We start from the raw sequence: 14,188 nt of genomic DNA on the forward strand, positions 1-14,188 counted from the left end.
AAAACAATTTGAAATGTGGACTCATCAGACCACAGAACAGTTTTACACTTTGTGTCTGTCCATTTCAAATGACCTCGGGTCTAGAGAAGGCAGCGGCATTTCTGGATGTTCTTGATATATGGCTTTCGCTTTGCATGGTAGAGTTTTAATGTACATTTGTAGATGTAGTGAGGAACTGTGTTTACTGACAATGGTTTTCTGAAGTGTTCCTGAGCCCACATGGTAAGATCCTTTACAAAATGATGTCAGTTTTTAATGCATTAAATGTTGGTTTTCGGCCTTGCCGCTTACGTGTAGAATGTTCTCCAGATTCTCTGAATCTTTGGATTATATTATGGACTGTAGATGATGGAATCCCTAAATTCCTTGCAATTGAACATTGAGAAACATTGTTCTTAAACTGTTGGACTGTTCTTTCACACAATTGTTCACAAAGTGGGGATCCTCACCCCATCTTTGCTTTTAAATGGCAGAGCATTTTGGGGATGCTCCTTTTATACCCATTCATGGCACTCACTTGTTTCCAATTAAACTGTTCACCTGTGGAATGTTCCAAACAGGTGTTCTTTGAGCATTCATCAACTTTCCCCGTCTTATGTTGCCCCTTCCCCAGCTTTTTTGAAATGTGTTGTGGGTATCCATTTCAAAATGAGCAAATATTTGCACATAAACAAAACAGTCTATCAGTTTGAACATTAAATATCTTGTCTTTGTGGTGTATTCAATTGAATATAGGTAGAAGAGGATTTGCAAATCATTGTATTCTGTTTATATTTACATTTCACACAACGTCCCAACTTCACTGGAATTGGGGTTGTAAGTCCCTTCAGCTTCTGCCTTGTTTTTTTACACTTGGGATCACCACAGCAGATCTGCATGTTGAATTGGGCACAATGTTTAAACCCGATGCCCTTCCTGATGCATCTCCACATTGAATGGAGAAATCGGCAGGGGTTGGGTTTGAACTGGGAACATTCCACACTGAAACCAAGTGTACTAACAAACTAACTTTATTCTTCTTTTCTTCTTACTGCTGAGTTTACCTGATTATTTCCAGCACCTTTTATTGTATCATTGACTTTTGTGTTAACTGACATAAGACATCTAAATTAAAATGTTTTGAATTGAACGTATCTCTTCAGCATAGGTAATAAATCGTCGTAGTAGCTTTATATGTATTATTTAACTCTGAAACGTGTGTAATTCATACTCTTCTATGAACACCGCACTGTATTACCATTGATATATTTCTGTCTGACAGGGTATGGAAGCTTTGAAAAAGAAATAAGGATGGTCCTAGTCGGGAAGACAGGAGTGGGAAAGAGCGCCGCAGGAAATACCATCTTGGGGCGAGAAGCTTTTGAGTCTGAACTGTCTCCATCTTCTTTGACATCTGAGTGCCAGAAAAGCAGAGGGACTGTCAATGGTGAGAATGTAGCTGTTATCGACACTCCAGGGCTGTTTGACACAAATTTTACACAACAAGAAGTGTTGAAGAAGATCAAGATGTGCATCTCTCTGTCTGCTCCTGGTCCTCACGCCTTCCTGGTGGTTCTCCACCTGGGCAGGTTCACCCAGGAAGAGAAAGACACAGTTAAAATGATCCAACAAACCTTTGGTGGAGATGCTGCCAAATACTCAATGGTGCTGTTCACACATGGAGACCAGTTGAAGAAGCAAACGATTGAGAGTTTTATTGACGACAATACTGAATTGAAAGAAATCATTCGAAGTTGCTACGGCCGATATCACGTCTTCAACAATGAAATCAAAGACCCAGAACAAACCAGTCAGCTCTTGGATAAGATTCACATGATTATCATGGCTAATGGTGGCGGTTACTACACCAACCAAATGTTCATGGAAGCAGAGGCAGCCATCCAAAGAGAGAAAGAACGTCTGCTGAAAGAGCGATCGGACAACCTGCAGAAAGAGCTCAATGACCTGAGAGCCAAATATTCAGATCAAGTCTATCTTCAAAAAAAGGAGAAGGTGCAGTTTAAATACGAGTACCAAGCCAGAACACAAGCTGAAAGGTCAAATGATTTTATTGCTGCCCCAGCAATCGCTATATCAACAGCTTGTGGTGCTGCTGTCGGGGGTGTGGTGGGACTTGCTGGAGGCCCAATTGGTGTGGCAGTGGGAATCGCAGTTGGAGCAGCTGCTGGTGCTGTCATCGGAGCAGTATCAGTTAAAATATCAGAGCAATGTCATGTGCAGTAAGAACTGGACACCATAAACTGAACTGTTGGTTTAAATTCATCTTCAGTTGCTCTTGGATCAACTCTTGGAGTTCATCTACAGAAAGTCTGGCTATCAAAATGAATAATGAACAGTAAGGTGCCCTAAAAATAATTAAGTTAACATGTTAATATGTTTGCAGGTTAAATTTTGTAACATTCACAATGAAATCATGAGAATGGTTATGATGACAGATGAGAATTGTATGTTAAACTACAATGATAAATAGTTAATCCTACCTATTTTACAATATAACATGTACATATATGTATATTCTTTATATAGTTTATATGAAATCAAGTTTTCTTCTGGAATTTACAAACACTGCTAGGGTTGATTTTGTTGAATTTGCAAAGGAAACACTGGGTAAAAATGCCTATTAACTTTGAAACTATATTTGTTCTTTGTTTTTGATCACATCTATTATGCACCAACCAAATACAAATCAGTTTCATGAAACCAGAAATAGATGTCCTTTCGTGTCCCTTCACACATAGTGCAAATTTGGTCGAATTGCGCAGGAATCATATGCAATACGTGTAAAATTGTAGCTGCCTCCAATGCCTCGTACACCTGTTGCTACAACTATTTGTGTATACCAGCAGCTGAAAGACAGTGTGCGCTGTGCGAGCCCATTGATCCCTGTCATGGCAGGTGTCAGCCAAATTCCAGCTGACACACACGAACATCTAACACTGCTCACTTGGCACTTAGAAACAGTGAGGGGGTATGGCCGCCAATAGGAGCAGCTGTGGAGATCTGTGGTTCTGGATGTCATGGCTGGGGAACACATACCGTGTTAGGACGGACATGAAATAACAACTGCCCACTGTGACATGCGCGTGTCTGCTTGTCATCACGTGGACATACATAAATATATTGCTGTGGCAATGGGCTGCAGTGAGTGAGCGCATGCTGCGCACATTAACAGGCTACCCCAGGTCAAACAAACCATCAGATCATGACACAGTGTGGCGATCTGAATGTCACATCACCCATGTGAGCTCTCTTCCACATGACATGGTGTCGGTCCTGCGGTGCGCAGTCCACAAGACATGTGTGTCAGGCAGCACACGTGCGTGAAGCCGGCTGGACACACTGCCAGCAGATGTGGACATGATAAGAGCGCCCTGCTTGTCATTCATGTAATTTCATGACTGTACATCTGTGACCATGGGTCATCTACAGAGGAACAGATGGATCATATTTGTATTGTCCGCTTGATAAGAGGGATTCAATAAAATGCAATGTTTTTATATGGTGTGTGTGTTGTTTTTGTTTTTGTTTTTAATATGTCCATGTCCTTCTGGATATCAGGCATTTTCCAGCACCATTTATAGTACAGCAATGGTAGCTCAGTGGTAAAGTTTCTCACTGGCATTCAGAGCTTTTGAAAAATGCAGGTTCGAATCCCGCGGGTGGCATGTATTTTTTTTTTTTTTTTTTTCACAGCACATCACGCAGCTGCTCGCACTGGGTTCCCATGTGCATGAAACCTTCGCAGCATGTATTTTATTTTTATTTTTTTTTTCTTCACAGCACTGTGTTCCTGCATGCACAAACCATTGCAGCGTCATCGTGCACACCTGCCTGTCGGCTCAATGTTTTCGTCATTTGCTCAAATGAGCTGTTCCGCCATGAGTCGCCCTGAGTTGTACTTATTCTTACTATGTGTGAAGGGGCCCTTAGTATTGATCATAGTGTCTGTTTATTTGTTTGTTTGTTTTTTTGTCTTTATCATTATATTTGCTCTTACATAAACAGATAAGTGTAAATTCAATTCATTCAACAAGTTACAGGAAATTAATGTGAGTCATTAGACTCGAAAACAGACTTCACTTAAATGTGAGTTCACCTCGTTGATAGTTTTTGATTTAATCATTTGTGGTTGTTTTAAATTGAATGATTTTTTTGTTATTGTTGTTGTTGACAATAAATAATTATTAAAATATTTTCATGGAATAAAAGTAAGTCCCTTCAGCTTCTCCCTTGTTTCTTCCAAGGTTGCTGCAGCAGATCGAGGCAAATCTGCATGTTTATATTTTTTTTACCCTTCTTGGAGAAATAAGCATACTGAATTACTTGGCCATACTAACTGACCTAACTGAATGTTGTCCAGCTCTACTGAGAATTGTTATCACCCTCAACAGCAGGTGAAATAAAAAAAGAAAAGGAGAAACACATACAGTAGAACACCTCAGGATCAGCGCTGAATGACAAGCGAGGATGCGTCACTGTTAAACTGCACGTGTGACAATAAACACAGCTCATAGTGAGGCTGTGATTAAATTTGGTACATCACTAATTTGACATTTTTGTTGTGTAACAATGGGTGGCACGGTGGCTTAGTGGTTAGCACTAATGCCTCACAACAAGAAGGTCATGGGATTGCGTCCCGCCCTTTCTGTGTGGAGTTTGCATGTTCTCTCTGTGTCTGTGTGGGTTTCCTCCAGGCACTCCTGTTCCTTTCCACAATCAAAAACATGATTATTTAGGATGTGCTCCTTTCTCTGCCCCTGACAGTGTCTTTATATTCCGAGTTGTTCCCTGGGTGCCAGACTGGAAGCCCACTGATCCTAGTGGTTGGATTGTGTCTAAGTGTAATTAGAATGGGTTTAATGCAGAGGACAAACAACAGCAATCTAAATTTATGTGTTATAGTATTATCCACGGATATATTAGGGTGACCATATTTTGATCACCAAAAACCTGGACACTTGCCCCTGTATCATAGACAGAACGGTCCCCCCCTAAAAATCGGTCTGCTTTTTGCATCTGTGCATGCACCATTAGCTGCGGTTCATGGATTAAAACCTTGTTTCTGCTTCAAACTGCACTCCAGCCATCATCTATCTCAGCGACACATATCTGAAGTTTCCACATAAATTCAGCATTATTTCATCATAAAAGGCGGCAGAAGCAATCAGAGCACCACGGCTAAACGAGCTGCTAGCTGATTTGTTCACTGTGCATCGGCCATTTCAAAGCCTCACAGAATTTTGCCTGCTTAAAACTGTCTTGTTTCTGCTTAAAACTGACTTTAGAATGATTTAAGAGGTTTTACCTTTATCATCTGATGGTTAATAATCCCATTAATCCATTTAATCCCTTTGGGTGAAGAGACTCCGTCTTAGACGAATGGCAGAGCTCTGAAATGACGCATGCGCAGATGCAAAAGGTGGATCGATTTTTAGGGGCAAACTGTTTGGTCTGTGACCGAATGAGACACTCAAACGATACTTGAAGTTTACTCAAAAATTCTAAAAGATGAAAAACAATGAAAACCAGGACATTGTCGTCACTTTCTTAAAAAAAATTCCAGGACAGCCAGGACAGGATGTGAAAAACAAGACTTGTCCTGGGAAAACAGGACTTTGGTCATCCTGGGTTATAGGGGAAACTGGGGCAAGGTGATTCATGGGGCACACACAGTGAATCAGTAGCTCTATCTGTAAACTACAGTACATATATATTCATTCATTCATTCATCTTCTACCGCTTAGTCCAATTAAGGGTTGCGGGGGATTTGGAGCCTATCCCAGCAGTCATAGAGCGCGAGGCGGGGTACATCCAGGACAGGACGCCAGTCTGTCGCAGGGCCACAAACAGACAAACAAATACAGACACACCCACACACACACCTACGGACAATTTAAAGATTCCAATCCACCTAACCCATGTCTTTGGATGTGGGAGGAAACCGGAGCACCCAGAGGCAACCCACGCAAACATGGGGCGAACATGCAAACTCCACACAGAAAGGCCATGGGAATTCAACCCACGACCTTCTCGCTGTGAGGCAACAGTGCTCACCACTAAGCCACTGTGCTGCCCATATTTGCAGCAGTTATGTCATATTTTTATGCATAAAGACATCCCCTTATAAATTAGTGTTTTGTTTTTGGATACATTAAGGGTAGAACTAAGTGGCAAGTGAAGTCAGTTTTTTCCTATCATAAGTAAATTTTGTGGATGTCAGTGTCTTTGTATTTATTTCTAACAACAGAGGAAAGGTGGCCCCGTCCAGAGGAAAGACTACCCCGTCGAACTGATGAGCATGTGTTATGTCTTCTCCAGACTATCAGCTATTTCATAACATGACTCATGTGTCAGATGCACCCGGGGCACAGTGAATCGGGGCACAGTGAGTCAGTGCAGAAAATTATTTACTAAGCCCCAGTATCAAGTGGATGACAAATATTACTTGTTGAAGCTTATACATTTATTTTTCCATTAATTATTTCTATAATTTGTGTATATAAACTGTTTTCAAGTTTGAACAGAAATTATGACAGTTGTATTCATAATAGCTTCTAAAGGACTTATGTCACTATATAAGACACTCACACATTACATAGCTGGTTTGCTGGATTATAGTTTGTATATGCATCAGCATATATTTAATAATTTTAAAGAAATCTTTATAATCATGTGTTTTTTCATTATATTCTAAGTTGATTCACTGTGCCCCGGACACTGATTCACAATACTACTAAGCTAAAATAAATCTGTTAACATCTGAAAACTGTCTTCGGCTAAAACGTGCAGCATGCATTCATGGGATTAATATTCTATATGATATTTCAAGTGGAAATTTAAAGAGGTTAGCAAACCGTGAGTCCATAAATGCACACTGATATGCCAAAAAGCTGATTCTTGTTTTCTGCTGCATGCTTTGTTCAATGAAGCCAGTCTGCTCCAAAACAGAAAATCTGCATTGTATTTTAATTTCAGAATTTCATTTTTGCTTGGCATCAAAGTGACAATGCAGCCAAATCCAAATTAAAAGAGAAATGATTTGTTTCAACATGCAGTAATAAAATAATAGCCAAAACATTCTGTAAAATTAAAGGAAAAGATGAATATTACCACCTATCTGCACAGATTACACCCAGATATTCGTGTTTGTGGATCACAAGGTGTCACATCACAGATGTTTATTTTATTTTATTTTATTTATTTATTTATTTATTTATTTATTTTTAGATTGGGTCATTTTCGAAAACATCATGATTGGTGACAGCATTCTACAATGCCACTATTACCACAGAATACACACACCAGCATGCCCCAGATGGGTATCCAATTGTTATTTTAGAAACAGAAGTGAACAATCAGTTGCCAGAAATGTGCAATCTGCTTTAACCTTCAGCAATTTTAACCACGTAGTTCTGACATACTGTGAGCCTTTCGGATTCAGTCACAGTCTGCATCAACATAGATAAACCTCTCTAAACTGCGCTGTGTAAAAGAGCCAAACCGAGGAAATCTCGTTCCACATTTTCTTATGTTAGTCTTATTTCAAAATGGATGAAATTCTTCTTTTTAGGGCAGCATGGTGACTTAGTGGTTAGCACTGTTGCCTCACAGCAAGAAGGTCATGGGTTCAATTCCCGCCTGTGGCCTTTCTGTGTGGAGTTTGCATGTTCTCCCCATGTTTGTGTGGGTTTCCTCCAGGTGCTCCGGTTTCCTCCCAAATCCAAAGACATGCGGGTTAGATGGATTGGAATCTTTAAATTGTCCATAGGTGTGCAAGTGGGTGTGAATGTGTTTGTTTGTCTGTTTGTGGCCCTGCGACAGACTGGTGTCCTGTCTTGGGTGTACCCCACCTCGCGCTCTATAACTCCTGGGATAGGCTCCAGCCCCCCGCGACCCTTAATTGGACTAAGCGGTTGAAGATGAGTGAGTGAGAGTGAAATTTTTTTTTCCTCTAAATTTTTCTCACAGCACCCCATAATGACAATGTGATTTTTTTTTTTTTTTTAGATTTTAGCAAATTTATTAATAATAAAAAACAAAAAACATCACATGCACCTAAGCATTCACAGCCTTTACCATGAAGCTCATAATTGAGCTCAGGTGCATCCTGTGTCCACTGATCATCCTTTAGATGTTTCTACAGCTTAATTGGACTCCACCTGGGGTAAATTCAGTTGATTGGACATGATTTGGAAAGACATACACCTGTCTACATATAAGGTCCCACAGTTGACAGTGCTCGTCAGAGCACAAACCGAGCATGAAGTCAAAGGAATTGTCTGTACACCTCCGAGACAGGATTGTCTCGATGCACAAATCTCAATGCAAAATTTACAATCAAAGTAGCAAACAGGATGCAGAATTCCAATTGTAAAATTTTTAATTTTGCACAGCTGTGGAGCATGGAGGAAGCTGAGCTGTAGTACTTAATTGTTATTAGTTGTAGCTACAAAATAGTAATGTTGACCTCACCCCACCACAAAACCCAAACACACACAGTGAGGCCATCACCTTTTTTCTTTTCTTTTTTAAATAAGTATAGCAGCATACAATCATTTATTTCAAAGTTACCCTGAAAAAAAAAATGTGTTGTACTTTTTTTGTAACGTTAAAATCCAAAACCAGTTTTCATGATGTGTAAATACATAAAACCTCTTTTACTTCAGCTCTGCACATTTTCAAAATTGTGCTTCCTTGTTACATATGGGTACTTCAGTTTGGTTTGAGACATGTCTAGACTGCAGAGCACCCTGGGTAAAGATCATTGCTTCCCTGCACATCCACTAATATTGACAGGGCGTCACTGTGCAGATGGAGAATGATCCAAAACACACTGCACCGTTCTGCAAGACCACTTTTGATTTCAGAGGAGCCAGGTGGATACTGACAACTGTTACTTCTGACAAAAAGAAGTAAGCTTTGGAGAAGGCCTGACAGAACATCATCAGGAGGTTAACTTTAGCTGTCTGTTTCCAGACTCAAGGCTTGAAGGATTTGAAACACACCCCGAGCACTCTCCACACCACAATATAAATGTACAAATAAATATACATATGTCTTTAATGGTGTTTTTAACTGTGCATGACATCATCATATGACATCTGGGTGAATTTATTTTGAAATAATTCATACTAATCAATCACAAATATGTTGTCAAATAATAATAATAATAATGATATTAATAACATAGAGATCATCATTCTAGATTTTCTGGGTTATTGAGATATACAAAAAAAGGTTGGGCTTTTTTTTACCTCCGCCAAGGAGATTATGTTTTCGGTCACGTCCGTTTGTTTGTTGGTTGGTTGGTTGGTTGGTTGGTTGGTTGGTTGGTTGGTTGGTTGGTTGGTTGGTTGGTTGGTTGGTTGGTTGGTTGGTTGGTTAGTAGGATTACTCAAAAAATCCTAAACGGATTTCAATGAAATTTTTACCAGGGGTGTATCTTCGCCTAACTTAGAAGTCATTAAATTTTGGTAATGATCTGCAACACGATCTGGATCCAGTAATTTTTTTAAGAATTCTTTATCATTGCAGGATAGGGCCAATTTCAACATTTTTGCATCTAACGTCATGAAGACAGGTCACAAAGGCTGAACAAAAATTAAGTTATAACACAACAATAATTTAGCATTTGTTTCTCCTCATTGAATAAACTTATTAGAAAATAAAAAAAAAACTTGTGTAGTTCATGCAGTTCCTCTTTATAAATACGTTTGCTGAAGATCTAAGGGTTTAACCACTGAAACTGAAACATGACGGTAGATGCGTGAAACAACGTGGAATAAGTCTCTTTGCCAAAGGGTATTCCATGTGACCTCAGTGACCCTATGGCCTTGGCGGAGGTTTGCGCTCTCCAAGTGATTCTAGTTTACCATGTTTTCCTTGACCTATGGCCTTTGAAAAAAACCTCCAAAAAGTATATTAAAATGTTCTCCTGGACCTTGACCTTTGAATCCAAAGTCTAATCTCCTCTAGATGTCTATCCATGTAATATTCCCACCAAGTTTAATCCATCTAGACTTCTTGGGTGTTGAGATATACACAAAAAGGTGTTTTGGGACTATATTTTCTTGAACCTTGAGTTTTAACTTTTGACCAGTCTACTTAAAAATCCAATAATTTCTCAAAATTTATCCAAGTAATTTTCCCATCAGGTTTCATCAAAAACCCATCCAGCTGTTTTTGATCAAACTTGTCCACATTCACAGACATGCTAGTGTAAACAATACGCTGCTCGCCGCTTCTCCAGCACGAAGGGTAATTAATCTTATTTTAGTTTATCTCATTCTTTTTTTGTAAAAATGGCTGTAGTTCCGACAGGTTATTTAGCCTTGTGTTCACCACATAAATAGTGTCTTAATAGTGTGCTGGAAGTAACAATTCAGTTCAACTGAATCAGTTCATAAAGTGCCAAATCACAACAAACGCCTTCTCAAGGTGCCTCACACAGAAGAGCTCAACATAAAAATTAAAATAAATAAATAAAAATTGCAAAATTCAAGTATATAATTAAAGAGAGAAGTAAAAGAATAAAACAGATAAAAACTTTTCATAGGAAAGAGAAAAAAATAGGTTTTAAGCCTTGACTTAAAAAAATGACTTGATTTTTGTCCCCCCATCTGCGATGGAAAGTGGCTTATTGGCTATCACACCCGTGTTTGTGTGGGTTCTCTCCGGATGCTCCAGCTTCCTCCCACTTCCAAAGACATGCAAGTTAGGTGAATTGGAGACTTTAAATTGACCGTAGGTGTAAATGTGTCTGTCTGTCTTTACGTGGCCTTCTGATAGACTGATGGCCTGTCCAGGGTGTCCAACCGCTTCTCACCCATTGGCCACTGGGATAGGCTCCAGCCCCCCGTTGACCCTTAATTGGAATAAGCAGGTATACAAAATGAATGAATCTTATGCTGAACTGAAATTATTAAACATAATGCGCAGCATGACTTTGAATCAATATATGTATTGCAGTTCAACATGTTGTGCAACGGAAAAATGGAAAACACAGAATTTACTGTTTTCTCTCCACAGAATCTCACAAAAAGAAGACTAACAGATACAGAATCATTCTGGTTGGGAAGACTGGAGTGGGAAAAAGTGCTGCAGGAAACACTATCTTGGGGAATGAAGTTTTCGAGTCTCACCTTTCGTCATCTTCCTGTACGACAGAATGCCGCAAAGCTAAAGCAGATGTTGGAGGTCGAAAGGTTGCAGTCATCGACACTCCGGGCCTGTTTGACACAAATTTCAAAGAAGAAGAAGTGTTGAAGAAGATCGTGAAGTGTATCGATCTGTCTGCTCCTGGTCCTCACGCCTTCCTGGTGGTTCTCCAGCTGGGCAGGTTCACCCAGGAGGAGAAAGATACGGTGGAACTGATTCAGAGCACTTTCGGCAAAGAAGCAGCCAAATACACAATGGTTCTGTTCACACACGGAGACAAGCTGAAGGCGCTAACAATTGAACAGTTTATCTCCAAAAATGAAGACCTCGCCGAGTTCATCGAGAAATGCCGCCACCAATATCACGTCTTCAACAACCAAGTGAAAGACCCTGAACAAATTAATCAGCTCATGGATAAAATCAACATGATGACTAAGTTGAATGGTGGCAGACACTACACCGTAAAGATGTTCAAAAGAGCACAAGAGGCCTCAAAGAAAGAGAAGAAAGACCAGCTGAAGAAAGACGAGGCAGAGGAGAAGCTAAGAATTGGTCGATTGAAAGCTCAGGTTGAGAATGAAATGGGTCTTTTTCCAGGCTCAATGGACGATCAGACAAGCAGAAAGAAAAAATGTATTCTGCAGTAGAACATGACAATATTGTGACAGTTCAATACGGGCTGTTCTTGTGTAATGCACACATCAGAATTTGGAATCAAATAATGATGTAGAAAATAGTGGACTAAAACAAAGGCAACATAACTTTACCTGCATTCATGTATTTATTTGTAAATATTTCAAATGAATGAACAATTTCCAAGATATACACAAAAAATAAGGTTGAATCATATTATGAAAGTGCACAAAAAATCATATTCATAGGGAAATTATAACTCATTGTTCCTCTACAGGTGTAATAAAATGAACCAAAATCATCGACTTGTATTCATGTTTTCTTGCATTAGGGACTTGGTTCCTAAAGTAAAGGAGCACAAAAGTATTGTCGGTGGATTGCACAATACCTTTATTTTAAAAAAAGAAAGAAAGAAATGGTGTGATCCCTTGAGCTTGTTCAGGCATACATTGCTGTACAAACACTTGTCATGCCTCATACTCCATATAGTCTATTACGCACATACTGCATATGTTCTACTAAATACTTCCTTCAGATTGGGCAGGGTATTTACACTTGTGACTAGGGATGGGTATTGATAAGATTTTATCAATATCGATACCATTATCGATTCCGCTTATCGATCTGATTCCTTATTGATTCCCTTATCGATACTTCCTGTGAATTTTCTGTGTACTACAAGTCAGCTTTACAAGTTTTCTGTCAACAACATTGTCCTGAGTCTTAAAGTAAATAAATATGAAATTGGTCACTAGATCCTTGATCTCTGGACATAAATAAACTCTACATGGTGGATCCTTGATATCGGGACATAAATTGAAATAAACAAAATCTGTAGTTTTTGTCAAAAGCATTTCCTTTCAAATATTAATGGGATGTACCCTCCTGTCCTGTGCAACAGCAACATTTACTGCATTTTTGTTTTGTGAATTGTTCTGTAAATTGAGTCAATAGCTTGGCCCTAGCAGAGGGTCACCCCTCTGAGTCTCTGAGTTTCTTCCTCAAATCATCAGAGGGAGTTTTTCCTTACCACTGTTGCTTGTGTGCTTGCTCTGGGGGTTGTTAAGGTTAGACCTTATTTGTGTGAAGCGCCTTGAGGCAACTTTGTTGTGATTTGGAGCTATATAAATGAAAATAAATTGAAATTAAACATTTAAATAGATGAGTAAAATATAAAGGCAAAGCGTTATGCTTCAGCCAGTGGTGGCCGGCCCATAGGGGGCGCTCGGGCGCTGCCCTCCTAGATGTGGAGGGGAAAAGTCATAATATATATATATATATATATATATATATATAAGAGGAGGTACTGCTGGCCCACCACCACTAGAGGGCGCCCTGCCTGGAGTGCGGGCTCCAGGCACCGGAGGGCGCTGCCGCCTTACAGGAGCAGCCAGGATGACAGCTGTCACCCATCACTGGAGACAGCTGATTCCAATCAACAGGGAGGTATATCAGCAGGACGGCATCTCCACCTCATTTGCCGAGATATCGCCTTATCAAAGAGGTAACAATCTCCGCCGAAACATACGAGTGACTATAGTTGTAATTCTTGTTGATTATTTGTAGGACAGCTGACTACCGGACAACATTTGGATAAGTACTCACTACACTTCTTGATTGTTGTTGACGAGAGGTGGAGGTGGACTCTCCACCCTCCGTGTTGCTGGGTGCAGCCGCATCCACACCTGACTGTTTCTGTTCCTTGCCAGCAGTACCGGATCCGACGAGCGGAGGCAGTGGCCACCTGGGAATTCGGGACTTGGCGGCTCCAGTATTTCCGGGGTTCGGTGGCAGAGGAAATCGGGTTGGTTCCGGTTCGACTTGGACAGACGTCTCCTATCGTCGAGCCTGCCCACACGACACCATTGTAATTGAACTCAGTCTCAATATTGTAATCGGTTGTGTTTGTTGTGCCTGTTTCACAACAGTAAAAACAGTGTTATTTGACTCCTCCATTGTCCGTTCATTTGTGCCCCCTGTTGTGGGTCCGTGTTCCTACACTTTCACAACAGGATATCTCGGCCAACGTCATGGATCCCGAGGGGCGTCAACCGGCTGTTGAACGGCCAATGGAAGACCAGGATGCGCAGGCGTCCTCGGGAGGGGTGATCGGTGAGTTGCAGCGGATCCTCACCGCTTTCACGACTCGGATGGATTTAATGACCGAGCAGAACGTCCTCCTGAACCGCAGGGTGGAGGCTCTCGCCGCACAAGTGGAAGCGCGCCCCCACGGGTGCCGCTGCGGCTCTCCCTCCCGTCGACCCTGTGCGTAACAGCGATGTTCCACTGGTCGTTCAACGACCCCACCCACCTTCCCCTGAAGCTTACATAAGCCCCCCAGAGCCGTACGGAGGCTGTGTGGAGACGTGCGCGGATTTTCTTATGCAGTGCTCGCTCG

The 14,188-nt window shown here is 40.7% G+C and overlaps 1 protein-coding gene across 2 annotated transcripts in view; it reads left to right on the plus strand.

Annotated features, from left to right (window-relative positions):
* Positions 1-12,628, plus strand: part of zgc:194443 (uncharacterized protein LOC100170776 homolog) — a 28,329-nt gene extending 15,701 nt beyond the window's left edge. Inside the window, exon 2 of one of the 2 annotated variants that reach the window (XM_034159717.1) lies at positions 1,262-3,455. In XM_034159717.1, the coding sequence (XP_034015608.1) occupies positions 1,262-2,223 (962 nt within the window). In that variant the 3' untranslated portion in view covers positions 2,224-3,455. Of the gene's footprint in view, positions 1-1,261; positions 3,456-11,028 lie in introns of those variants that run through there. The other variant, XM_034159718.1, reaches the window with a different exon arrangement.
* Positions 12,629-14,188: the final 1,560 nt, after the last annotated feature.

This window comes from Thalassophryne amazonica, chromosome 19, assembly GCF_902500255.1.
Source record: "Thalassophryne amazonica chromosome 19, fThaAma1.1, whole genome shotgun sequence".
Lineage (NCBI taxonomy): Eukaryota > Metazoa > Chordata > Actinopteri > Batrachoidiformes > Batrachoididae > Thalassophryne > Thalassophryne amazonica.